Genomic DNA, 27,572 nt, shown 5'->3' with positions numbered 1-27,572 from the left:
CCACTCCTAGCCATATATCCAGAGAAAACCGTAATTCGAAAAGACACATGCACCCCAATGTTCATTGCGGCACTATTTACAATAGCCGAGACATGGAAGCAACCTAAGTGTCCATCGACAGATGAATAGATAAAGAAGATGTGGTACATATATACAATGGGATATTACTCAACCATAGGAAAGAATGAAATAATGCCATTTGCAGCAACATGGATGGAACTAGAGATTATCATACTAAGTGAAGTAAGTCAGACAGAGAAGGACAAATATCATATGATATCAATTATATGTAGGATCTAAAAAAACATAGAAATGAACTTATTTACAAAACAGACATAGAAAACAAACTTAAGGTTACCAAAGGGAAAGGGGGGTGGGGGGAGGGATAAACTAGGAGGCTGGATTAACATATATACACTACTATATATAAAATAGCATACTTGTTCTTAGTTGTATTATCTTCATTTGTAGCACTGCTTAGGCATCTTGCTCTTCCCATACGTTTCTCAACCCTGCCCTTTCCCTCAACAGTCATTTTGAAGACTAACTTGAAGTGTTGTGATCTCACACCCCAATGTCCTTTTCAGCACTTGATTTCCGTTTTTAATTTTGTCTATTTCTAATTCTTCTTCCAACTAGCTGTGTAAATGTGGAAAGTCACTGTACCTCTCTGGTCCTAGTTTTGTCTGTAAAATGAGCACATTAGGTTGAATCTAAGGTCTGTTTCACCACTGACGCTAAGTGTCTGGTACAGTGCCTGACATGTAAACCGAGGTGAATGGCCAACAAAGTCCTTGCTGTCATGGAGCTTATAGTCTAACAGAGACAGAAACTGCAAAACACAAATGAATATAAAATGACACCATTTGATAAATGATAAGACAGACTGAATGGAGTAGGTGCAATGAAGGAGAAAAATGAGGAGTGTGAGCTTGGAGGTCTACTTACATTATAAGGAAGGTCAAGGTATGAAATATTAATTAGCCATACGAATAAGAGGAAGAAGGATATTTGAGGTGAAGAGAACAGGTTATGCAGAGGCTCTGAGGTAGGAAAGAATTTAATGCTTAAGGAGCCAACAGTAAGCCATTGTGGCTATAGAGTAAAATATATGAAGGAAAGATGGAGATTTGAGATAGATTTATGAAACAAAAGCTATTATGAAACAAAAGCTGTCACCCAGAGAATTATCAGTACATACACGTGGCTCTAAGTGTTTAAGGTGTCAGCCAGGGATTTGGTAGTGTAGCATTTCATACCAAGTTAGTACAGACTCATAGTGGCAATAGAGAAAGTAGTTTCTAGAAACAAGTGGTTTCCTTTCTAATAGGAGATGGGAAAAGCCTACTAGCCCCCTGCTTTAGTCCCAATGTCAGATGCCAGTAGCCTGCAGTACCTGGCAGGTGAAATTAGTAAGAGGGATAATTGATGCCCTCAAAAACTTGCCTAACCGAGCTTTGTGCAACATATTTTGGGAGTCCACCAGCAGAGTTTGTGTGCCGACACAGGCTGAGACTTGTTTGGGTTGGAGGTGTAGTAGCTAGGCAGGGCATGGAAAGAACGCAGCTCTCGCTTTTCACCAGAGGCTTTTATGTGCTAGGTAGCTCCTAACTTAGTGCTTTCTCCTTCCCTCCCTACTAAAAGAAAGTCATTTGCTTTTAGTCCCTCCTGTACTCTACTGGCAGACTAATGTTCACATGCAACTTTGATCATACCTTCCCCGACCTGAGAGCCTGCAATAACTTCCCTTTGCTGCTGTATCAAGTTCAGAATTCATATTAGAATTCAAAGCCTCACATGGTCTCCAGCCTTTTCTCATTTCAAACCCCAACTAAGAATAGACTCCAGTCATTTTGACGTCTTCAAGGCCTAACCCTACCAACCTGAGTAAGCCTTCTTCCTCCAGCCAAGGCTGACGCTTCCTTGCCATGGAGTAGTGGGGAAAGCTGAATGACCTCACGCAATGGACTCAGCCCTTCTAGTAGATCTCCAAGAAACTTTCCTATTCCAATACTTAGTGACTTTTTGTCTTTATTCATTTCTACCAAGGGTCTTCTTTTATTGCCTCATGCTTCCATGCCTTCTCTGTGTGCTTTAAGAGCCTAGGATCGGGGACTTAGTCTGCAGATCTTGTGGACCAAACCCAGGGCTGGACAGTTAACTGTGCTGCAGTAGAAAGAACAGTAGTTTTGGAGTCAAATTGATCTGAGTTTGAATGATAGTGCTCTGACTTACCAGTGTATGACTCTGGGTGGGGATGGTGGGGTTGGTGGTTACCTAACCTTTCTGAGCCTCACGTTTCTTATTTTTAGGCTTCTGCATTGGTTTCCTCCTTTGCCAAGAGGGGTGGTGACATGAAGGAAGTACAGTATGTTGGCAGACTTTCCACTGGGAATTTTGGAACAAGCAATTTAGTGGCACCCTGGTTACTGTTTTTATATTCTGAATGTAATGACTGGTTGCTAGAATTGGAATGAGGAAAAGATTCTGGCATAAATATGCCTGGGAAGGGTTTTGTTCTGGAGAAATGTGCCTGAACCTTAGAGAAAAATGATCCATTCTAGAAAAGATTATTTATAAGCCAGTATTCTCCTGACTCTGTAGATTTGATTTCTCTAACAGTATCTAACACCAAACACCTAAGGTATTTGATGAAGGCATCTAACCTTCAAAAATCACCCTCATTAGAAAAACAGTCAACTGTACTCAAAAAATACATTTGATTTTTTGGACATAATTTTCCCCAGTAATTTGATGGTGCGAGTCATGATTTTAATCTTCACCTTTCCTGTCCTGTCTCCTTCCCCATGCCTTTGTGTGCTTGGGAAGACTGAGATGCACAGAGATTGTTTTGATATGGTGAGATTCACACCTCAAGTCTTTGCTACGATTTTAAGAGTCAGCAGCTCTAGTTTAAATCCCAGCTCTCCCTGCCTCACAACGGGCAAGTTATTTTACTTCTCTGAGCCCGTTTCCTTAACTATAAATGAGATAATGATTGTGACAACTCAAGCACAATGCCTGCTTCATAGTACGCAATCAGTGACTCTTGGTTTCCTTTCCCAAGAGAACAAAACTTTCATTCCAAGCATTGTTTCATTAACCTAGTCTGTCTTACTACAATATTTAAGTGTCTGGGTATTATAATGCATATGAAATACATATGAGATGTTTTAAAATCATAGTGTCTCATACTCAGAATTATCACAGAGCCAATAAGAAAGAAAAATAACATCCAAATTTCTCACATTCAGCAAGTCAGTTTGGTTTGACGATAGCATGGTACTTGAGTCATAAGTGTAAGAGACAAGACTCTCGGTAATTTCCAGGTTACAGAAACTCTTCACCTGCTTCTTGGTTATGTTTTCATTTCTAAATCCCACCTGCATCTTAATTACACACCTGTCTTTAATCTGAGGTAGCATTTCTGCCAGTAAAGTAGGGGAGCAAAGCTTTCTATACTAAATGACATCGTCTCCCCTGGGGAAGTGATTGCTCCTGCACTCACTCACTCGCTCACTCACTTTGTATTAGTTAATACTGCAGGTTGCAATTGACAGATCCCCATCTGAAATTAGGGAAACCTGTTGGAAGGGACATCTCTCAGAATGGCTGTGCTCTTGAATGGACTTATGAAGAGTCGGTCTTTGGGAACAATTGGAACCAGTAACTTGAATGCCCCCAGATTCTATTTTTCTTTTCTTGTGTACTTCTGATTCACTGTTATCATTTTGTGTGTAGACTGGTCATGTTATTCTTTTGGTCCATGTGGTAGAGGGTCTCTAGTCCAAAAGTTTGGAAAAGAGACACAGTGACAGTTTGTATAAGATGCCCACCCTGGATCAGTCAGCTGTGACCAGGAAGGCATATGCATGATCATGTAAAGACATGGCGGCTCCTTCAAGAATTATGTGGATGAAGTGGGGTGAGGAGAGCAGCACAGAAGAGGGTCCTGAGCGCAGAGTTCCAGAGATGCCCACACACCCATTCTGCCATCTTAGGTAGAGGAATCTTAGCTGGGAATACAAAAAATATCCCTGAACTGAGGTTGCCTGCAGCCAAGTGATGGGAGATTGCTGTGCGATCAAAGAAGTGCAATAGAATGATGTTGGTTCTATAATAATGGATGTATAGGTTAGATAGGAGTAAAGAATAGGTTGTCAGTTAGGTTGGATCAGACACAGCTAGCTTCTGTTAGCAGTGATGGCTACACAGTTGGGCACTTTGCAGACTCTGGAAATACTTGAGCCAAGTTGAATTGTTGTCTGGGGACTAGGTATAGCCTTGGCATTTTCTGAGTATAAAAGTCCTGTGCTTTGTCATTAAGAGGCCTCTTCATCAGAGTGCCTTTTTGAGTTATCCAGTGAGTTTTTTTACAGAGAAAGAATTAAGGACACCTTGAGGTTTTTTGGGTTTTAGCCACTTGTCATGTTCTGTTTTAGAGAATTCATATGACCTGAATATTCATTCCCTTTGGTAGCTCCCTAAACTGGTATTAAAAGACCTCTGATAAGAAAGATTCATCAGTTTGTTTTACAACTCAGGTGGCCTGGCACTAAATGCTTGCTAATCACAACTTCCTTGCTTATAAGTCGATTGTCACTGGGCCTAAGAGCCTTTGCCATAGTCCCCCATCCTTGCTCTCATAGTGACCTGCAGTCCATTCAGAAGTGGTCTTATTATCATCCTTCAGTTTGCTTTTTTAGGCAGAACAAACTAATCCTTTTCCATCTTCTACTACATTAGGTCAGCTTCCCACATCTTATTCCACTAATCCAGTATTTGCTCCAGTCTCATCATCTTGGCTTTGCCTTTCACATTCATATTCACATATTCATACATTCACACATTCATATTCACATATTCACGTGGCTCTTATTGTCCTTAGTTCCTTAATTTCTTCTCTCTACCCTTGCTTGCCCTTACCATTATTATTATTATTTTTTAATTATTATTTCTTTCTTTTTTTTTTTTTTTCTGCGGTACGCGGGCCTCTCACTGTTGTGGCCTCTCCCGTTGCGGAGCACAGGCTCCGGACGCGCAGGCTCAGCGGCCATGGCTCACGGGCCCAGCCGCTCTGCGGCATGTGGGATCCTCCCGGACCGGGGCACGAACCCGTGTCCCCTGCATCGGCAGGTGGACTCCCAACCACTGCGCCACCAGGGAAACCCTACTGTTATTTTTAATTAAACCTTTTATTTTGAGATAATTATAGTTTCACACAAAGTTGTAAGAATTAACAGAGGGATACTGTTTACCCTTAACCAAGTCTTCCCCAATGGTAACATCGCCCTGCAGAACTACTATCCAGCATCATAAACAGGATATTGACATTGATACGGTCAAGATATAGAACAGTAGCCCTAAAGCTTTGATTTTTAGGTTGCTTCTCATTATTCTTGTCCTTACTCATCTCTTAGACTCTTCTCTCCTTGCTCTTCTCACTTATGTATTCATTGTCCCAGGGATTTAACCAAATCAGATTTAAGGATCTTAGAAGACTCAATTTTCTCTTTGATAGGTTGGCTAGATTTCATGGTGTCAGAGTTTCTAGGGATGGCAACTTGCATTCTGTAAATTATTTGCCTGGAATAACTATATGGATGTCTCAAGGTGGCCTTAAAATTCATGTGAGGACCTGGTCTGCTGTGAGTTAATTTTGCCTCAATTTCAGGCAGGTCACATGAGGGTGAAGAGTGTGTCGGGGCTGGTATGGTACTAATCCTCTGAGACTTAAGAACCCTAATCAAAGGCGCTTTCCCCCCCAAAGGACAGTTCTGCACAGAGGATGTGGATGAGTGCCTGCTGCAACCCAATGCCTGTCAGAACGGGGGCACCTGTACCAACCGCAATGGGGGCTATGGCTGTGTGTGTGTTAATGGCTGGAGTGGAGATGACTGCAGTGAGAACATTGATGACTGCGCCTTCGCCTCCTGCACTCCAGGCTCCACCTGCATTGATCGTGTGGCCTCCTTCTCTTGCATGTGCCCAGAAGGAAAGGCAGGTAAGGCCAGCGGAAGAACAGAGCTGGAAATGAGGGAAAGGGCTGGTGAGCCGTCGGGATTTCTGCCTCCTTCTCTTTCTTCCCTTTTGGGGTATGTCCTTTTAATTTCCATCTGTAGGAACATGCCTCTCAAAGCTGTTCTTCTGGAAATGTAATTAGCCAAAGTGCTGTGAAATTAGTTTTCTTCCTTAGGACTTTTGGCTCTCAACTCTGTGTACCTCAGTTTTTCATCCCTCCAAAATGAAAGTTAGCAACTATTGCCTTGGGAACATCTATAGCCCTCCTTAAGATTTTAAGCTGAAAGGCAACTCCGAAATTAAGATGAATTTCTCAGAAATTAAGACAAAATTACTCACAAATGGATGTAGGCAGTTAATTTTAAGAAGAAATAATCCATTTACTCAGAAAAAGCTGGCAAGAGGGAAACAAGTGCATTCCAGCTCTCCATATTGTCCTCTAAGGGAAGGTTTTTACCGACTGCAAAGTTAACCTTGCTCTAGCCTTTCAGTTTAACAGCTTCTGGTTCTAGGAATAGAGCAGTGAAGGGAGGAATGTGATGGAAGGAGATTGCTTAGTGAGAGAACTTGGTGCCTAGCAGTTTTGAAATGTTCTTATATCTATGCCTTTCCGAAAGCCCCACCTCCAGCTTTGTAGAAGAAGCCTTAGTCACCTCTTCTTAAGCTAATTTCAGACTGGAAAATCCAGTTCCCATGTGAACTCTGCAGAACATGGGGCCTAGTAATATCTTCAGAGTCCTGAGGGCACTTGAGCCAGGAATGTTGACACTATTAAAAAGCTGCCCGAGTATAGGCTGATGACGTTCAGCTGGTTTTTTCTTCTGAGGCTCGTGAAATGCAGGTGGCCCCAAGATGATCAGGTAGCATGATCTTGGGAAAGAAAGTAGGTTGCCTAATAAAATATAGGATGTATGTATTGTTTGGGACATATAGTAAATAATTATTTGTTGTTTCTCTGAAATTCAAATTGAACTGGGAGTCCTCTATTTTTATTTGTTAACTAAACATGACAGCACAATGGGAAGTATATCTCCCTTTTCCTGTCTCCATCATCTAACCATCTCACTTTATGGCCTCACTTTATCTACCCTTGGGGAGGGGTCCAGCTAAGGGCTCAGGGTCAGGCTATCAGGGTTGTCTGCAGAAGCTCCTTGCTTTGCTGCTGCCTGCAGCATGTCCCTAAGATTGGGTCAGGAAATTGCCTCTAAATCTTCATATTGGATTTTGATGTGCCAGTCATAAGGTTTTCCCTCCTCCATGAAAGAGAAAACTGTTCCCCAAGTAAGGGACATTTTCTCTGTCTTCTCCTTACCCCACCCTGTGATAGGTCTCTTATGTCATCTGGACGATGCATGCATCAGCAACCCCTGCCACAAGGGGGCACTGTGTGACACCAACCCTCTGAACGGGCAGTATATTTGCACCTGTCCACAAGGCTACAAAGGGGGTGACTGTACAGAAGATGTGGATGAGTGTGCCATGGGTGAGTACACAGAACCTTTCCGATTCCTCATGGTGTCTGTCGAGCTCAGCAAGCATTTAAGCTGAAGCGCATTTTACTCTACGAGCATGTTTCACCCAAACCTCGGATCTCACCTGTTACATGCCCACTGTTCACAGCTAACCTTTCAGTGTAACCATATATTCTATTCTGGGAACTGAAATATATAGAAGGTTTGTACTTGACTCTTAACATAAAGCCCTACCTTAGTGACAGTTTGGGCATAAGAACAGTAGAGACTCACAAGAGTTGAGGTTGTCCTGATTTGTCTTTCTTTCCTTATTTCCTCCCTTCCTCCCTTCCTTCCCTCCCTCCCTCCCTCCCTCCTTCCTTCCTTCATCTTGTTTATTTATTTACTTACTTGCTTATTGATTGATTGATTAGAAGAAAATAGGAAATTGAGAACCCGATTATTAAAGACGTGGCCCTAATGCTAATAATCTGACCCACTTCTGTAGTCCATGTTTGTGGAAGCCCCATCAAGTGCTCTGATCCTGGTGATTGGTGCTTGTGTCTTCCAGCCAATAGCAATCCTTGTGAGCATGCGGGAAAATGTGTGAACACAGATGGTGCCTTCCACTGTGAGTGTCTGAAGGGCTATGCAGGGCCTCGTTGCGAGATGGACATCAACGAGTGCCATTCAGACCCCTGCAAGAATGATGCCACCTGTCTGGATAAGATTGGAGGCTTCACATGTCTGTGCATGCCAGGTACATGGGCCATCAGTGTGTGGGATCTAGACAGGAGGCACTGCCCTGTGCTTCTCTTAGGCAGAGCACTCAGTATAGCGTGGCAATTCCATAAGCTCTGTTACCATTTAATCCCCCGCCAAGGGGACCCTTAAGGAGTAAGGCCATCTTAGAATTCTTAGAGCTATGAAAAGCAATCCCATTATGTCAAAACCCAGATACATGTGAGAGAAAAATTCAGAAGATTTTTAAAATGCAAGTATACTTTGATTTAATAAAGGATTTATCATAAAAATTCTTTAAATAGCAAGCTTTCCTTACCCCCTGATATGTTACAAATAGCATACCATTCCATTTATAGAAAATAATTTTACCCATAATTGTATAGGCTCTTGCCATTTACCTCATAGTGAGATACACATGCTTTGTTATACTCTGGAACTCTTCTGCAGAGACCATTGCTTGAATCCTCAGACAGCACCGCTAAACCCAGCTTAAAAATGACGGCTGTCAGTGGCTGCTTTGCCTGATTGAGGGTGCTGGCCTCTCTAGCCTTGGCAGGCCTTCCTGACCTTTACTTGCACCCTGAGAGCAACAGCGTCTCTGACTCAGCTGGTCTTTAGGAACTGGGACTGGGGACCCTGTGGGCCTGGCACTGTCCTGAAAGCAAAGCCTGGACTGATCAGAGAATGTGGTTCGGTCTTTGTTGGCATGCTAGGTCTTAGCAAGGTCTTTGGAGGTGACCTCTTCCCCCTCTCCACAGAGGCATGGATATCCCAGAATATTCCCCTGTCTGGCTGTTGCTTACAGTGACTGTTTCCAATCATAGCAGAGTCCTCTTTTCCCTCTGCAGAAATGTTCATACTCATAGAGGATATAGTCATCTTTGCAACTTTGTGCTTTCTTGGCTAGAACATGCCTTTGTCTTTTTCTAAGCCACTTGTGTGGTCCATTTTGTCCAGGTTTCAAAGGTGTGCATTGTGAATTGGAGATAAATGAATGTCAGAGCAACCCTTGCGTGAACAATGGACAGTGTGTGGATAAAGTCAATCGCTTCCAGTGTCTGTGTCCGCCTGGTAAATGCCCACCACCTGCCCCCGTTTTCTTTGAAAGCATAAAGCTGGCTGACCACAGGGACGGGAGGAGGGAGAGAACGTGTGTGGGCTGTACATGAGGAAGTCATTAAAGTGAGTGCTTCAGGATAGGAGTGTGTGTGTACAGAAATGGGGGATTTGTTTCAGCCAGTGTATCTTCCAAATCCTTTGTGGCCAGAAGTCCAAGTCTATTCTGAATGACCCATGACCTCTCTGTCTGTGTGTACATTTGGGAAAGTTCATACCTCACGGAAGCCTTAGTTCTAGGTTATTCAGGATTTTATTTTTTCCTGTGGGTCATATTCTTGAAACCTTTCTGTGAGATGATTATTTTTAGACATTTCACCCATGGGTACAGAAACAGCACAAGGCGATTCTTTGCAGAGAATGCTGTGTCTCTCCTTTGGCTCCCCAAAGCTGTTGTTGAAGACGTGCTAAATTTTCTGCCAGAGTCTATAGCCTCTCTTGTTTCTTTAGAGAGGAGGTCCCAGTTCTTCTGAAGCTACATTCACTTGTTAGGGGGCTCTGCCTATAACCATTCAGTCCCTACTTTAACTAGAAGTGAACTCTGTGGTGGGAAGAAAAAGGTAGAGAGACACACAGGTACCTCTGATGCCCTGAGCCTAACCCAGTTATCCTAGTTACCTGTTGGGTAGAATAATTCTACATTTGCTGACCCATGGGTATAAACCCTGCCAATAACAACCCAGTTCTCTTTGGGCATCATTCTCATAGTAAGGAAGGCATAGGATAACCCTTTGACTTGTGTCATCGCTGTACCCTTTTCAGGTTTCACTGGGCCAGTTTGCCAGATCGATATTGACGACTGTTCCAGTACTCCATGTCTGAATGGGGCAAAGTGTATAGATCACCCAAATGGTTATGAATGCCAGTGCGCCACAGGTAAGAATTTTTCACTTCTTATTGCCCTGGTAGGTCTGCCTGAACAAAACAGGAGACCGTCCTCTTCTAGCTGCCCTGCCAGGCCAGTCCACTAACATGGGCTGCTCTGGGTTTAGAAAGAGCTTCTTCCAAGCCTCTTTCTTGCTGCTCTCTCACTGTTTCCTCTACAACACCTGCCTCCTTCACCACAGTCGTGGCCTGGCCTGGACATTTCCATTTGGTGCCCCTGTCTTTCTTGGGCAGATTTTGGCAACGGTGAGTTTCCAGCTGGCTTGACCTACTCCTTTGGAAAAGGGAAGAGTTCCAGGTGAAAGCTATTTTTCACTGGGGCTTCTCAGCAGGAGACCTGTCTCTGTGTTTCTTGAGGCAAGTGATCGAACAAAGGCCCAGAAATCTGGGGGCAGTGGTGTGCAAGTGCAGAGGTTTTCTGCATAAAAGATGACTGATGCTTTGAGAGTTGGATGTGTATTTGAACGGGGGAGGGAGCCCTGTCTGGGAAAGTTTGGGTCCTCTTTCCTGACTTCTGCTACTAGGGTCAAAAAGAATGTTTACAAATATTCTACATTTCTGATCTGTGGCGACATTTCTAATTTGGGAGTAGATTTGAATAAGCCAAATGTCCCTTATTACACATTTGCTTCTGCACAGACCATCATTGTGTAGAAAAGGACTAGAAATTAGTAGCAAACATGAATTCCCAGTTTCTTTTTTCATCTGACTGTTTAAGAAAGGAGTTATGAATATAATTCAAGATATTTTTTCTTCTTTTAGAAGATGGAGTCTTAAAGGATTTTAAGCATCATGTGCATGATTTTTTTTGTGATCACAGAAAAGCAAACTAAGTCATAACAATAAACACAGAGAATTACTATTTCAGTAGTATTGGAACATTACCACTTGTTAGGCCTACTTAGAGAGGGCCCTGTCAGATGGTCCACTTAATTTTCTTCTCTTTTCACAAACGTTTGTTTCTGGTTGGAGAGGTTTCAGGTTTTGTCTTCCTCTGGCCAGATTATGCTTGTGGAGAATAACCTTCACTGGAGAGAATTTACAAAGCTTGAACTCATGTTTAAACGGGAGGAGAGCCCTCCTAGAGTCTTTTAAAAGGATTTAATGTTGAATAAAGGAACTTTTATTTGTCCCTTTTCTTTTAACTGTCATAACTTGTTCATTCATTTTATTTAACAAGTATTTATTAAAAGCTTACTGTATATGCATAGATCCCTGGGAGGTTGAGAGGAACAGAGAAAAGTTCTCTGTCCTCTCAGGTCAGAATTGGGAAGATAAGGTACATGAAACCATTAATATAGTACCTGTATATGCAGTTGGGTTTGGAAGGAAAGGAATATAGAGGTAAATATATTAAGGAAAAATATTGAGAGCTATTCCCCACTGAAGTCCAATATTAAATGAAGATGCAGTTAAAGCGTCTCTGCAGTGAAATTATTATTTAGAAAAAGCTATTTGAATTCTACAAATTTGACTTGAAAAACTTTATTTTAAGCAAAACTCTCTAGGCTTGCCTTATAAATCAATGCAAATAGTCAGTTCCAACTGCTCATTGCCTGCAGTATGAATTGTTTAAGACTTGGGATGTGTAGGATAAGTGGATGCCGGCTACATTTATGTTCAGGTATGCAATGTCTGCCTTGGTTTTTAAGCATCTTTGGTACAATTTCTTCCAAGGATTCACTGGTGTGTTGTGTGAGGAGAACATTGACAACTGTGACCCCGATCCTTGCCACCATGGCCAGTGTCAGGATGGGATTGATTCCTACACCTGCGTCTGCAATCCAGGCTACATGGGCGCCATCTGCAGCGACCAGATAGATGAATGTTACAGCAGCCCTTGCTTGAATGAGGGTCGCTGCATCGACCTGGTAAATGGTTACCAGTGCAACTGCCAGCCAGGCACATCAGGTAAGCCCACGCCGTATTTCCTTTGGAGTTTTCACTGTTTTTCAGAAACAATTTATGCAGATGTCTCAGACATTCTTAGCATATGCGTAGATACCTAAAAAAGAGTCTTGATTCTGAGAAGCTCAGCCAGAGCCATGGCCAGAAGTGTCTCAGAGGCAGATGGCTCTCGCCAGTAGAGGAATGAGAGACAATAGCTTTGCAAAGCTGATGGCTTTATGTATGTGCTTTTCATTAAAAGGAGGCACACCACTTCAAAAAATTGAAATTATTATTTAAAATTGAAAGCCATCTTGCCTTTGTGGCTTGATTTGATCGTCTTTGTTTCTTTAACCTCCACCTCAATCAGATTAATGAAGTTGGTCCTCCCTCCCTGCCTCCAGTTCTTCCAATAGTTTTTCCTCTGTTTCAGAGTCCAGTATTTTTTTTTTTTTTTTGCGGTACGCGGGCCTCTCACTGCCGCGGCCTCTCCCGTTGCGGAGCACAGGCTCCAGACGCGCAGGCCCAGTGGCCAGGGCTCACGGGCCCAGCCACTTTGCGGCATGTGGGATCTTCCCGGGCCGGGGCACAAACCCGCGTCCCCTGCATCGGCAGGCGGACTCTCAACCACTGCGCCACCAGGGAAGCCCAGAGTCCAGTATTTTTAATGTGACACTTTTCTCCTGGTATTTTTCTCTGGTGGGCCTTGGCCATCTGGGGGGCGGGGAATCTAAAGGAGAGGAGAGACTTTGCAACACGTTCCATTGTCAGTTAGAATGCAGAGCTGCCATTTCCCATCCCAAGTTCCTTGCTGTTTCCTGACTCCAGTTGAATGACTGTTCGTTAGTCGTGAGGGCATGCTGCTCCTTGCTGGGGAGATGTTGAATTGTTTTCTCAGGCAGCAGCATTTCACAGGTTTCAGTAGATCCTGTTTTATTTATTCGAGGAATAATTATGGTCACAACTGTGGTTAATGGACAGAGAAGTTCTGTGTCTCCGATCAAAGGAAAATGTATTAGTGGAAGATTAACTAGTGTGTGCCTTTGTTAGAAGGGAACCTGCCAATACGAGGAGTGATTTATTGAGAACTCATTTTCCATTTAAGGAAAATGGCCTATGTAGGGGGCAGAGGTGGGGGAGGAGGTTAGCTGCCCTCATTTCATCTTGTTATTTCCAAATCCATTTCTTCAAACTTGTCAAAGGCCTGGTCTTCATCCAGGAACCCGTACATGCCAAGTTTGAAAACAAAGTCCTTTTTGAGTTGCTCAAGCATATGAGAAACATCCCATGCCTTCCCAGTTGAAAATGCCTTCCCCCTCCCCACGTTTAGATAACTCAGTAAAAGAGCTGAATAGATCTTTGTGAAACCTTCCAAAAGCAATTTGCTTCCGGGCTGGTCCCCCGACATGAGAAATTGTAGTACGGAAAGAAATTTGAGAGATTTACAAGCGATTGAATGGATGCCTTTAGAATGGTGGGGCTGTTTTAGGCTTTGCTGTTGTTCCCGTTACAACAAATGTACTGGACACCTGGGTGAGTGGTGGGCTGGCAAGCACTTTGTTTTCTCTGGGATTATATAATAATGCCAGGTTGGGTCAGGTGTGTTCCCTGGGGAGGAGAGAGAAGTCAAGGTGAAAGTAGCTGTCAGTGAGAAAGGCAAGCAGTGAATAACAGTGGTGTGCAGGCAGCATAGAGAGGGAAGGCCCTGGTTCTCTCAGAAAACGGCCAGATCCATTCCTGTGGCTGTTTGGAGTATTAAAGCAAAGAGATGCAGGCAACATAAAGAGATCTTGGCCTGTAATGGGTGGAGAAAGACCTGGCATGTACCAGGAGCCTGGGTGAAAGGATTCATTCAATCCATCATTATGAATAGACTCTCGAGTTCTAGAATAAGAATCCACAACCCATTCATAATATAGTCTGAGTTGGTAGGTTGGAGTTTGGATGCGTGTGTGGATAGAGGGATGCTTTACAACTTGCTGGTTATAATTGTGGTTTCTCACTCAGTAAGTACTTAAAGTGCAATACACTACCCAGAATCACTTTTGATGCTTTTGATACCTGTGATCTTCAGTGAGTTTTTTTGGGTTTCAAGTCACAGAAACCACCTTGACTAGCTAAAAGAATCATCAACAAACAAGCAAACAACAACTACAAAACAGACAAGCAGAAAGAATTTTGTGAAAGCACACAGAAGTATCTTACAGATGCCAAGTGAGAATTGAACAATGTGGCTTTGGGGGGATGAGCAGGAAGTAAGGGCCACATGCAGACCATAGGTCACACAGTTCATGTTACAATGTCTCAGTGAGATAATCTCATTGGCCCAGCTTGAGCTGGGTGTCTCTTCCTGCTAGAATGAAACATGGATTTGGGGGCAGAGTCACATTGGACCTCCATGGCTGTTTGGGGCCTGCCTTGGTCCATTGCGAGTAAACGGGGGTTGTCAAACAAGGGCTAGACACATCTCCTAAAGGTATCCATTTGTAATCAAAGAATATTGAAGCCTTGCCTCATCTGTGGCCAGTAGGGCAGTATAGCCTCATCAATCACAGAATGACCAGTATGGTATGGTGAAGTGTATGGAATCCAGAGAGCTGGGTTCACGTCCTAACTGTGCTGACGCAATTGTGCAAGTTCATGATAAAATGGGTGTAACACAGCTTGATTTGCCAGTGGAGTGAGGAGAATAAAGTTATGGAATGTAGGAGGCAGAGTACTTGGCTCATGATAATGACTCAACAGATTGTTAATATAGTAATTATTATCAATAAATATTAATATAAAGTGTGAGTGAATAAAAACTATGGCATTTTGTTGTGGAAGTTTCGTTTATTAGTTTATATCCTAACTATCAGGCTTTATTTTTAGACTTTTTAAACTACCAAGATATTCTTCTACTATGATACCCAACCACATCACTAAATTCATGTTAAATAAATAATGAAATGTCATGAGTAGTTTTAGAGAATAATGGTAACAATAATGATTGGTGTATCTCTACCATTTAGTTACCCATATCTACAATTAAACCTTCCTAAATAGAGCCAGACTCTACCATTCATCTGAGGAACAGACCAGGAGGAAGGCGGCATACCCCAGAACGAAGTTACCAGACTCTTTATCCTGAACTTTAGCCCATCATAGGGACAGTCAGTATCAAGCTTGTAGTAGTAGATACAAGTTCCAAAATTCTAATTTTCATGTGAAAGCTTAAATTTTATCTTTGGAGCACAGTACTGTCACAGTTGTTTTCCTTGAAATGGCAGGTTTATTTCTCTCACTTAATGTTTGCTACATACTTAAGTCTGAATAGCCCTGGTTTGTCCGTCAGTTGTTCTTTCAATTAAAATGGGATTCTTTGAACAAAGCAACTGTTTCAGTTCAGTACTCAAACAATCACACAACTGCTTTTCCTGGAGACAGCTCTGAAGGTTGGCATGCCACAGAATTGCTTTATGTATATTTTCCATTTCATCACACAGAACAGTAGAGGTATACTCAAGGGTCAAGGTATAATCAAATTATAAAGTTAAGAATTTTGACAGCTTGACCAAAGTCATTCTTAAGTGAAGCTATCTTTTTGTTTTGTGTTAACCGAGTACATGGAGGTGAAGAATAAAAAGACCACTAGTACAATTTGGTGCCACTGCCTTGATTCCTGTTAAGATGCCGGCAGTCCTGCCCCCATTGCTTTTGCATCATTAGTGCAAATTCCAACACAATGAAAACAACGAATAGTGGCTTAGTATGGTTAATATAATCATTTTGACCTCGTGATGCCCCGATGGGGCCTGGAGGACTGCACTTTGAGAACTGCTCCTTTCCTGCATCCAGGGTTGGCTGGATACTCTTTAGATTCCTTAACACCTAGCACCACAAGCAGAGATCATTGGTATTTTCTGTGCTGATATTGCGTGGTTTCTCTTTGCTTTCATCTCTGCAGGTGTTAACTGTGAGATCAATTTTGATGACTGTGCAAGTAGCCCTTGTGTCCATGGGGTCTGTATGGATGGCGTTAATCGTTACAGCTGCGTCTGCTCGCCAGGATTCACAGGTAACGCTCCTTTTTGTTGGGTGCCTCCTCCTTCAGCCCCATCACTTTGGGAAAAGGGCATCTAAAGAAAAAGTACTTTTCAAATATTTCCTATTTCTTTGTCTCTTGGAAAGTTAGAAGTTTGATTCTGTGCTTCTCTGGCCCAGTTTTCTACTTACAGGGCTTCCCTAAACTGTAACATGAAACTTTTCATTAGTTCGGGTTTTTAGGCCATGTGTTTATAACTACCTGAAAAGAATTTCTTTTCAGACTTGAATTATATAGCTTTCAAAGCCACCCTTATTTTTCTGCACTTAGTGAATACCTTCTGTAAAGGCATGGCCAAGGTAAAATTCTATGAAAACACTAAATGCTTTCTTCTGACTACTTCCTCTTATGGGGGATTGTTGGGTAAGGCCAAAACTTGGGAGGATCAAACTATTTTTGGCTAGCACAGAGAGGTTTTTTTTCTCTCTAGGAGGAAGAAGGTAAGTGACTAAGATAAAATTGGTTATAATTCTTCCTAAATTATAAGCAGCTAGAACATTTATACACACACCATGTGTGCACACACACAAACTCACATGCATCTTCTCTTTGACCTCTTTCGTTGCTAATAAGATTACACTCCTGATGAAAACGTGCTAGAGGTTACTGAGCCTCTACTGAAGGCTTTTACTGACACATCCGTTTGTTAATGGCACCATCAGAGAGCATATAATGTGCCTGTCGCATTCTCTCTAGACAGTGCCACATAGAAGCAGGCACTTACATATGATGTTACCATTTAATAAATACCATGTGTTCATTTGCAACCAATGTGAGAAACTTCCCATGGAGTTCTTTAAACTATGATGTCAAAAGGCCATCAGAGCCAAGTGAAGAGATACCTCTTGCTTGCCAGAAACTTACCCCTCTCTGTACTTCACAAGCCTTTGCACTGCTTGGTGTGATTGTGGACATGAGAGAGGAATGCTTATGGCCCACATGGGTCACCGTAATATCTGCTCAGTGGAAGATAACTCAGAAGACAGGTGTGATGAAACCTCTTATATCTAGTGCCCAGCACTGCTGGTATAGCCAGACGTACTTCTGTGTTCTGAAACGTGTTACTCCAACATTAAGTGACAGCCAACTGAATACACAAAAATTCCTGCTAGGTAGAATGACATATGCATTTTTCAAGGCCTTATTTTGAGCTAGGCATTAAATTAAGTGCCTAACCTCATTGAATTGTCACTGCTATTATTATTTCTGCAGTATTGATGAGAAACCCAGAGCTCAAGAGAGCTTAAGTAACAGTACTAGTGCACTGCGGCCAGCATTCCACCCCAGGGGGTCCTACTCTAGAGTCCATACTCATTCCCACTTCACTGGACAGCCTAAGTAGGTCCCTGCTGTGGTTTCTTTTTACATATGTAAGCCTCAGACTCATCTTAAATTTTTTGGAAATGTCAGTGAATCATATGTTCTCTCTTTTTAACATTTAGCAAATCAGGAAGGTCAAAGAGGGAGGACATAGGCTAAAAATATTCTAAAATAAACTTAAGGTGTAGCATGAAACTGCATAACCAAGAAATGGAATGTTTTGGTTACTGGGTGGTACCCTGTTCTTGGAACAGTTTTCTACAGCTGTTTTTCCTATTTGTTTTTTTAAGTCAGTTGCTGAAAATATCAGAGACAACTGTGATATATACTCATGACTTGTAAATATGAGGTGTTTTAGTCTTGCCTTTGTTTTATTTTAATACTACTATTTTTTAATTACAATTTTAATAACAGCTTGAGCAGATTTAAGGGAGGTTTTTTTTTCTAAGACTAAATTCTCTGTTCTCTGCAGACCTCTTTATACTAAATGATTCAATAGGAAAAGTAAGAAATCATGTGGTACTTCTATAGAATACTTCCCAGTTTTATAAACTACTTTTCAGTTTCACCTTGATGTCCACTATTTTGCTGATTTCTTATAACAGTCCATGAAAGTACATAGGTTGGGTATGAAACCAAAAGCACAGGTAACAAAAACTAAAATAAACAAGTGGGACTACATTAAGCTAATGAGCTTCTGCACAGCAAAGGAAACAATAAGTTGAAAAGGCAACTTACAGAGTGGGAGAAAATATATGCAAACAATATATCTGATAAGGGGTTAATATCCAAAATGTACAAAGAACTCATACAACTCAATAGTAAAGAAGCAAATAATCCAATTAAAAATTGGGCAAATAACAAGAAAAAGAATTCTGTAACTATGTATGGTGACAGATGTTAACTAGACTAATTGTGATGATCATTTTTCAATATATGCAAATATCAAATCATTATGTTGTACACCTGAAACTAATATAATGTTCTATGTCAATTATACCTCAATTAAAAATGAAAACACATTAGTCAGGAGTAGCTATACCCAGTTTTGGAAAATACTATTGGAAAATACCCAGTAATTTCCAGATAGAGGACATTGGCAATGTTCACTCTAATTCTCAGAGTTACATGATTTAGCCACAGACTGATTGTATTTTTAACTTGCAAATCATGATTTGTATTTTGAAATCCAGTATCATCTGAAACAGGTGAGGTTCTGAAAGCTTTACAATCTACCAAACCCTAGTGTTTTTCAAATAGTATTTGAAAGGCTAATCATGAGTAGCTACCAATAGAGCTAATCCTCATTACAATGTCATTATACAACTATATAAAATCACCAAAATACAATTTAAAAAGTAGATACGAGGTTTACAGTCTTGTCTCTCTCTAAATCTCTTACAGTATTTTCTAATCAGGAGTAAGGTGTGTAAATGTTTATAAATTTATAAATGTTGAACGTGCAGTTGCTTTTGGTTCTCCAGCCCGTAGTCAAGCGAATAATGGCATATCCTGAACAGGCACGCTGCTAAGCACAAGGGGAGTGAGGAGCACTGAGTGTGGCAAAGGTGGTAGAAAATGAGATCATGCCTTTAAAAAGATTTAGAGTGTGATCCGGAACCCAGACTGCATTCATCAGAAACATTCAAAAAATGTATAAATGATGAAGGAAAACAAATGTTTAGAATCAGGGGGAAGAAAGGGGAAAGGACCTTCTGTTTCCAAAGAAGACATACAGATGGCCAACAGGTACATGAAAAGATGCTCAACATCACTAATCATCAGGGAAATGAAAAAACCATAGTGAGATAATCACGTCACACCTGAAAGAATGGCTGTTCTCAAAAAGATAAGAGAGAACAAGTGTTGGCAAGGATGTGGAAAAAAGGGAATTCTTATACACTGTTGATGGAAATGTAAAATGGTACAGTTATTATGGAAAAACAATATGGCAGTTATCAAAAAATTAAAAATTGAATTATCCTATGATCCAGGAATCCCACACTTGAGTATATATCTGAAGGAACTTATTTCGAAGCGGTATCTGCACACTCGTGTTCATAGCAACATTATTCACAGTAGCCAAGATAGCGAAACAACTTAAGTGTAAATCAGTGGATGAACGGATAAAGAAGATATCTTGTGTATATACAATGCGATATCATTCAGCCGTGAGAGAGAAGGAAATCCTGACATTTGCGACATGAATGGAATTTGAGGACATTATGTTAAGTGAGATAAGTCAGACAGAGAAAGACAAATACTATATGATATCTCTTATGTGCAGAATATAAAAAAGCCAAACTCATAAAACCAGAGAGTAGAATGGTGTTTACCGGGGTCTGGACTGGGGGGTAGGGGATTGGGGAGATACTGTTTAAGGGTACAAATTTGCAACTAGATAAATAAGTTATAGAGATAGAATGCATAGCATAGTGATTATAGTCAACAGTACTGCATTATAAACTTCAAAATTGCTAAGAGAGTAGATATTAATTGTTTTCACCCCAAAAAGAAATGATAGTTATGTGAAGTGACAGAGGTGTTAGCTAACTCTGTGGTGGTAATCATACTGCAATATATAAAATATATAAAATATATCAAACTAGCACATTGTATACCTTAAACTTACACAATGTTATATGTCAGTTATGTCTTAATTTAAAAATTAACAAAACAAAAAAAGCAGATAGGGAAGTTTTATTATTCTTATTTAACAAATAAGGCAACTGAAAGATAGAGCTTGATGTGTCCATGGTCTTAGCTAGTGAGTCACACTGCTAGGACTGTGAGTTCCCAGAAGGCAGGGACCTCCCTAATTATCTTTTTAGCCAGCATTTTGTAAAACAGTGTCTAGCACAGAGGGAAAACTTAGAAAATGTTGCTGAATGAATGACCAGAATCACACATGGAACTTCTGACATCCAACACCAGACTCTCGAGTCTGGACTATACCGTGCTTTCATTCATTAAATACTAATTTTTTGGGCACCTACCTACAAGATAAGAAACATTGGTTAATTTCTCATTCAGTAGTTACTGAGCCCAACAAGGCACATAGCCTTGTGCTGGGTGTTTCTGATGCTGGGGTTTCTAACGCTACTTTAAGCGTGGGACCTTGCTAGTGAAGCAGCTGTCAGTCCATCAAGTAGACTGCACAAAGAGGCACTCAACCCTCTCAGCTAAAGATGACTTGAAAATTGATTCTGCAAAGAGCTTTTAAAAGCAAATGAAGGAAATGTGAGAGGAGTGGCTTCTGAGAAGATTCTTCCCAAAAAAAGGACAGAAAATGAAAAGGCTTTTTCCTCTCATTCTCCACTGGATTGCAGGCTGAGGATAGTGCTACAGTTGAAGAGTTCTGTCTCTTATCTTGGTGCCAGTGGCAAACACCAAAAAAAAAATCAGAGGTTGAAGCTAAGAAAGTAGTATTTTAAAATAAGTTATTAATAAAACACTTAAGAGGAAAATAGCAACTACTACCAGATTATGGGTTTTTACCTCAAGAACCACCAATAATGGTTTAGAGAGCAGTGGAGGGTGAAAAAATGTTAATACCCATACTTTAAAGGGGTGTGTATCTATTTCATTTGGAATTTCCTGTTCTAAATGCAGGGTTGCTCTTTCTTAAATGAAAATGCCTGTTTTTATCTAAATCAGAAAATTGGCTTCTTAGAAATTTATAAATTCCTTCCTAGCAGTTGCTTGTTGCCACTCATTTACAGAATTATGGGTTATTTTAAAATTTTATATCATTTTGGAATATACAGTTAAATCATTTATTCAAAACTTAACAAAGCAAAACTCTTACGTAACTGGCATACATTATTCCACTTAAAGAAATAAATGTGAAGGTTATAGCAGGCATCTTTTCAAAGTGCAGTCTTGGATATGTTTTAGAGGAAGAACATATTCAGTTCAGTTTCATATATTCTGAACATTTACATTATTATTTGATGGTAAACTACTAATAATTGTCTACATCAGAGTTTCTCAAAATGTAGTATTTGAATCACTTACATTATTTATTTATTTATTCTTTATTTTTTTTAACATCTTTATTGGGGTATAATTGCTTTACAATGGTGTGTTAGTTTCTGCTTTATAACGAAGTGAATCAGCTATACATATACATATATCCCCATATCTCTTCCCTCTTGCGTCTCCCTCCCTCCCACCCTCCCTATCCCATCCCTCTAGGCGGTCACAAAGCACCGAGCTGATCTCCCTGTGCTATGTGGCTGCTTCCCACTAGCTATCTACCTTACGTTTGGTAGTGTATATATGTCCATGCCTCTCTCTCGCTTTGTCACAGCTCACCCTTCCCCCTCCCCATATCCTCAAGTCCATTCTCTAGTAGGTCTGTGTCTTTATTCCCGTCTTACCCCTAGGTGCTTCATGACATTTTTTTTTCTTAAATTCCATATATATGTGTTAGCATACGGTATTTGTCTTTCTGTTTTACCTACATTATTTAAAATGTGGTTTTGGGGCTTCCCTAGTGGCACAGTGGTTGAGAGTCCGCCTGCCGATGCAGGGGACACGGGTTTGTGCCCCGGTCCGGGAAGATCCCACATGCCGCGGAGCGGCTGGGCCCGTGAGCCCTGGCCGCTGAGCCTGCGCATCCGGAGCCTGTTGCTCCGCAACGGGAGAGGCCACAACAGTGAGAGGCCTGCATACCGCAAAAAAAAATAAAAATAAAATGTGGTTTTGGGGCTCTAAGGATCTCCTTTTAAAACAAGTACTTTTAGCAACTCTTTTTGCACATTAAAGTTTGAGAACCACTGGTCTAGATTGAGAGACCCTGGATGGTTTTCTCAGTGATCAGAGAACAATAAAATTATGCTTAGAATACTCTTCTTCCTGCGGCAGAAGATGGATTAATACAACTCTAAAAGTGAAAGTAAAATAGCTTTTCTTTTCAATCAGTTTAATCATTAAATTAATAGTCTACTCACGAAACATTCCTGTTAATTGAGATTTACCATATATGGAAATGTAAGAGATTGACTAACTGAAAAAAATGAATGCAGTAAACCAGCTGAAAGCAGTGATAAGGAAAGCTTCTTGGAGAGTACTCCAAACAGCAACAAGAAGAGCAGCCAGCTTTGGTAACATTTGATGTTCTCTTTTTGAATCCTTGTAAAGTTTCCCCATCTCTAACATGGAGTGAAGAAATACATGTCAAAACACTACAACACTGTTCCAGCATTTTGTTAACTTTATTATCAAAGCACAGTGCCCTTTGCCCCTTCCTTGCATGGCACTAAGGGCCGTTGGATGTCTTATTCCTTAAGTCTTGACATGCGGTGCCCAAGGCATCTTATAGCCTATGAAGATGAAGGTATCAACACAATAGATCTCATAGTTCTGTGTCTATTCCCTAAGCATTTTGTATTTGACAAAAACTGTCTCCCTTCTCTACAGGGCAGAGATGTAACATTGACATTGATGAGTGTGCCTCCAATCCCTGTCGCAAGGGTGCGACATGTATCAACGATGTGAACGGTTTCCGCTGTATATGCCCTGAGGGGCCCCATCATCCCAGCTGCTACTCACAGGTGAACGAGTGCCTGAGCAATCCTTGTGTCCACGGAAACTGTACTGGGGGCCTCAGTGGGTGAGTAGCTGTCATGTATTAATAGTTTCTTATTGACTTGTGTCAAGCCAGTTGAGTTTTAGTATTGGCCATACCCTGTAGAAGTCAGTTAGGACTTGAGCTGAGACCTCGCTGAAGATTTCGGTAGTCTGCGGCATAGTCTACCAAATCGCCACTTCTTCTCTACCTTCTGTGACTGAGTAGGTGGAAAATAAGGAGGAATGTCTCTTTCCTCATGTGGGTAGTCAGCACATGGGAGGAATCCAGGGTAATTTTATGAGTCTTTGGCAATTGCACTTTTAGTACTCATTGCAAGATTGAGTTCTGAGGGATGTTCTATTTGATTTTCCCCCCTGCTTAAAAAAAAAGCCCAACTCTGTTCTATCATGGTACCAGTGGGTGCCACTGAAGTAGATCTAGTCTCAGCTAACTTTAGACATGGCCCTGATGAAATGTTCACAGTTTGCAAGCCCCTGAGAGTTGTGTAATGTGTTGGTAAGTAATTTTCTAGAATCACAAAGTGTGATGTTAGGTTCCATGAGATAGTCGTGTACTCTTGCTGTGCTTGCCAGAGGACAGGACTCTGGGCATTACCATTTGCCATGCTTACGACAGGTGAAAGAACGAAGAGTGTATTAAGAGGTAAACAGGAAATCAAGTTATTTCCAAGATGAATTAACTCAGTATTCCTGTTTCAGAGTATAGCAGCCTGCAAAGAATCCCAACCCACCTACTTTTTTTTAAAGGATCTCCAGACTAGGAGGCTTTTATCTCCTGATACCGCATTCTAAGTGCTAATGATGTTCAGATTGTGAACAATGTGCATATATTTCAAATACCTTCATTTTTGTTCCTTTTCCTGCTCAGTACCCTCAGTGCTTTCTGGGGGCAGGGATTCAGGTCAGAGCAAAGCATGTCTCAGAAGTCAGACATCCCAGGAGCTCTTCAGAGTGGCTTAGTGTCTCTGATAACTACACTACTTCCTGGGTGTCTGTTTTATACCAGAAACAAGTGATCCTAAGGCTTGCGTTACTTTTAGTTTATATAGAAGAAAAGAAACTGCAGATTTATCTGTGTTAACGTGTCTTTCAGATTGTCCTGATTTGTTGTACCAACCACTGTTTACATATGAAAACTCACTATACTTACTTAGTTTCTCTAGCATCTTTGTGGGCCAGGAAGGTGTGTTTACTGAATACTCCAGATGGGCCCACATGATTCACATGGTGACCCAAGTATAGGTCCATAGAGGATCAGAAATGAGATTAGCTTACCCAAGAGTTCCTTGGTCCTTCAGTTTTTCAGAATGGTGTATTTCAACTATGACTCAATTGTACATTCATCCCCCAACAGTAAATAACTCTGTCTTCTTTCAGATACAAGTGCCTCTGTGATGCAGGCTGGGTTGGCATCAACTGTGAAGTGGACAGAAATGAATGTCTTTCTAATCCATGCCAGAACGGAGGAACTTGTGACAATCTGGTGAATGGATACAGGTGCACTTGCAAGAAGGGCTTTAAAGGTGAAAGCAAAAGTGCCTATTTTTATCTCCCTTCTCTCTCTGCCTTTCTGTTGGTGCATATGGCTTGACTCACTTCTTCCTTTCCCTTTTTTCCTTCTCACTCATACAGCAAATATAATTTGAGTACTTAATATTTATAGGGCAGTTGGGGAATAAAAACATAGATAGATTTATACATGGATTCTATTTGCAGACTAGCAGAGAGGTGAGTTATTGAAACAGTACCATTTAAGGTGAGCAACTAGAACTCCACTTACACAACTTTGGACAGGTGTTCTAATTGTAAGCTCCAGTGTAGGCTTGATTCTATGTTAATTCGCAAGAGATATTGGTAGTAGAATGAAAATTTTGTTTTACTGTAATTGTAGCAATAATATCATGGAAGAATCCATGTATTTAAAACCTTTCCAACAAATTCTCTTACACATTAAGATATTCTTAGATGATACCTAGTCACCTATGGCCTTCTGGAAAAATGCATAATAGTGGGTATTGTGTAAAATCACGTTTTGAGTTGTCTCTGTTGTATTTCTCCCGTTGCTTTTGTCTTAGATACTCAAGAGAGAGAACCCTGTGGGTAAATCATTCACATTTGTACTTCGCTATCCATGTAGTCACTGATTTCACCACTCAGAATTGTGCCAGGCTACTCTAATACATCAGTATGTTTCAGTGTCACTTGGATTACTTGAAAATTTTCTGAGACCCCATTTTAGTCAGTAATTTTCTGACATTCAGATATATTACATCTGCAAAGAAACTTATAGATTTAAAAACACGTTTATTTCTTTGTCTCATTGAGACTTGCTGATCAACAAAATAAAAATCAAAACGTAAAGTCCAGAGTTGTACGGCTGTCGAGTAGCAGAGTACAGTTTGAACCCAGACCTCTGTACTCCTAGACCATCATTTTCTTTTGTACAGTGCTGTAGTTCCTCAGTCTTAAGGCTCTGTGTCAGGCCCTACTGAAGGGACAAAGGCGTGTGGCATTTAGTACAGTCGTGTCCCCATGGATGCTTCCTTACTTTTCTCTTTTTCATAGTGGGAGTAGATTTCGTGTCTTGGATCAGGGGAAACAGCTTTGTGACTTCCGGAAGCCCTACCACATCGATGGTAGAGACTGTGCATTTGAAAGAGTGGGCATAAATCACAGGCTTTGATTAAGTATTTGAATATTTTATCCCTTGATAACTTACAGGCTGTTTTTAATCCCTGACCAGATACTCTGTATAGAAAGAGCTTCTATTTAGATATAGCAGTAGGTCTTCACCCTAATGAACTTCATGGTCCATAATGGAGAAATTACTTACGTTTGGAGGTGCATTAGACTTTCAAGCTATTAGAATATACTGTTCTTCCATTCATTTTTTGATGGATTAAGCACTTTTTGCTGACTGTGTCAGGGACTTGACACTGAAATGAATGAACAGGTGTTCCAGTGGCCTGAAGAAGTTAATGCAGTTTCTGAGGTGTTTAACGTTTACCACTGAGAGGATTGCTTAGTAAATGAGGTAATGAGGAGGCTAACGAAGTTTCACTGTCTTTGGTTTTTCCCCTTTTCTGTCTACAGGCTATAACTGTCTGGTGAATATTGATGAATGTGCTTCGAATCCGTGTCTGAACCAAGGAACCTGCTTTGATGATATAAGTGGTTATACCTGCCACTGTGTGCTGCCATACACAGGTGAGTCCTGCAAGTGCAAGGACCAGAAGGGTTGCTTGGTCTTGCCTTGTCATTCCAAACCTCTGAGTCTCAGAGACGGGATCTGTGGGGCATTGATGCCGCTCTGAGGAATCACTCCCTCGTCACCCTTCCTGCCCTCACTGACTGGGTCTTCAGCTCTGAGAAAACACTGTGGCCTCTCTAGATGCACGTGGTGGGGAAACTCATTTGCTGCCTTTATTTTTTAGGGTTTGAAAATTTTTAAAAATTATATATGGCTGGAATTGACACATAGCTGATGGTTTAGTCATTATTTGAATGGACCCAGAGTCTCTATGGCCTGTGCTCTTAGTCTGAGTTTTGGTAACACAACAACTACCAGTTATTGGTCATTTACTATGTGCCGGACACTTGACATACTCGGGATTATTTGATCTAGTGCTCACAATAATTCTACAAAGTATTTAGAAGTTCCTATCACCATTTTATACATGTGGAAGCTGAGGCAAAGAGAGGTTACTTGCTGAAGGTCACATAGGTAAGTGGTAGATCTAGGATTTGCCCCTAAGTCTCTCTGAATCCAAAGCTTGTCCTCTTGTCATTCTTCTCCTCACGTTCATTGCCACTGCATCTTATTCAGAGAGGTACGACCCCTGGGATGGTGATCACACACACGCAAGACATGGGTGTGACTTCATTGCACATCAGGTGTTCTTTGTTTCGGGTGGTATTACAGGAGTGTGCCTGGACGTTTCTTTGCAGTCTTCTGCCTCATTACTGCCATCTTGTGATTGGTTGTATTTGTGTAGCTCGTTTACCTCTTCGTCAGCCATTTTCTTCATCTGTGGGGAACAAAACAGAAACATGAACAGTGACTTTGCATGTTTCTCCAGTGCATAGCATGCAGGCAGGAGCATGGCTGAGTTCTTACTCCCCTGGAGCCGTAGGCTGTTCATTATAGCTGTTGCTAGTGACTCTAGGCTGTTTGGAGTGGCAGAGTGGCCAGAAGCATGCCGCTGTTACCTGAAAGACTTGATACTACATTGTTATCTTTGTCACCTCTTTAGAAGAAACATTCATGCAGGGAAAGTGCATTTAGCCAGCCTGACTGATAAAATCAGTTATCGGAGATCCCTAGCTATCCCCAGACGGACAGTCTATTTTTTTTTTTTTTTTTTTTTTTTTTGGTTCGCCGGCCCCTGCTTTTTTTCTTCTCTCTCTTTTCGGCGCACACGCCGCCGCCGCAGCCGAGCCGGGGAGGCACGAGGGCCGGGCCCACCTGC

The 27,572-nt window shown here is 41.3% G+C and overlaps 1 protein-coding gene across 2 annotated transcripts in view; it reads left to right on the top strand.

Moving 5' to 3' along the window:
* The window catches only part of NOTCH2 (notch receptor 2), a 179,681-nt gene that overhangs the window by 112,215 nt on the left and 39,894 nt on the right, over positions 1-27,572 (top strand). For both annotated transcript variants that reach the window (XM_027090961.1, XM_027090963.1), the window contains exons 6-15: positions 5,771-6,004; positions 7,349-7,504; positions 8,044-8,232; positions 9,174-9,287; positions 10,095-10,208; positions 11,895-12,128; positions 16,051-16,161; positions 22,933-23,125; positions 24,481-24,626; positions 26,197-26,310. In XM_027090961.1, coding sequence (XP_026946762.1) covers positions 5,771-6,004; positions 7,349-7,504; positions 8,044-8,232; positions 9,174-9,287; positions 10,095-10,208; positions 11,895-12,128; positions 16,051-16,161; positions 22,933-23,125; positions 24,481-24,626; positions 26,197-26,310 — 1,605 coding nt within the window. The remainder of the gene's footprint in view (positions 1-5,770; positions 6,005-7,348; positions 7,505-8,043; positions 8,233-9,173; positions 9,288-10,094; positions 10,209-11,894; positions 12,129-16,050; positions 16,162-22,932; positions 23,126-24,480; positions 24,627-26,196; positions 26,311-27,572) is intronic.

The sequence above is a fragment of the Aethalodelphis obliquidens genome, unplaced genomic scaffold, assembly GCF_003676395.1.
Source record: "Aethalodelphis obliquidens isolate GAN/ISIS:26980383/991018 unplaced genomic scaffold, ASM367639v1 scaffold70, whole genome shotgun sequence".
NCBI classification, from domain to species: Eukaryota; Metazoa; Chordata; class Mammalia; order Artiodactyla; family Delphinidae; genus Aethalodelphis; species Aethalodelphis obliquidens.
This window is presented reverse-complemented; position numbering and strand designations above follow the sequence as displayed.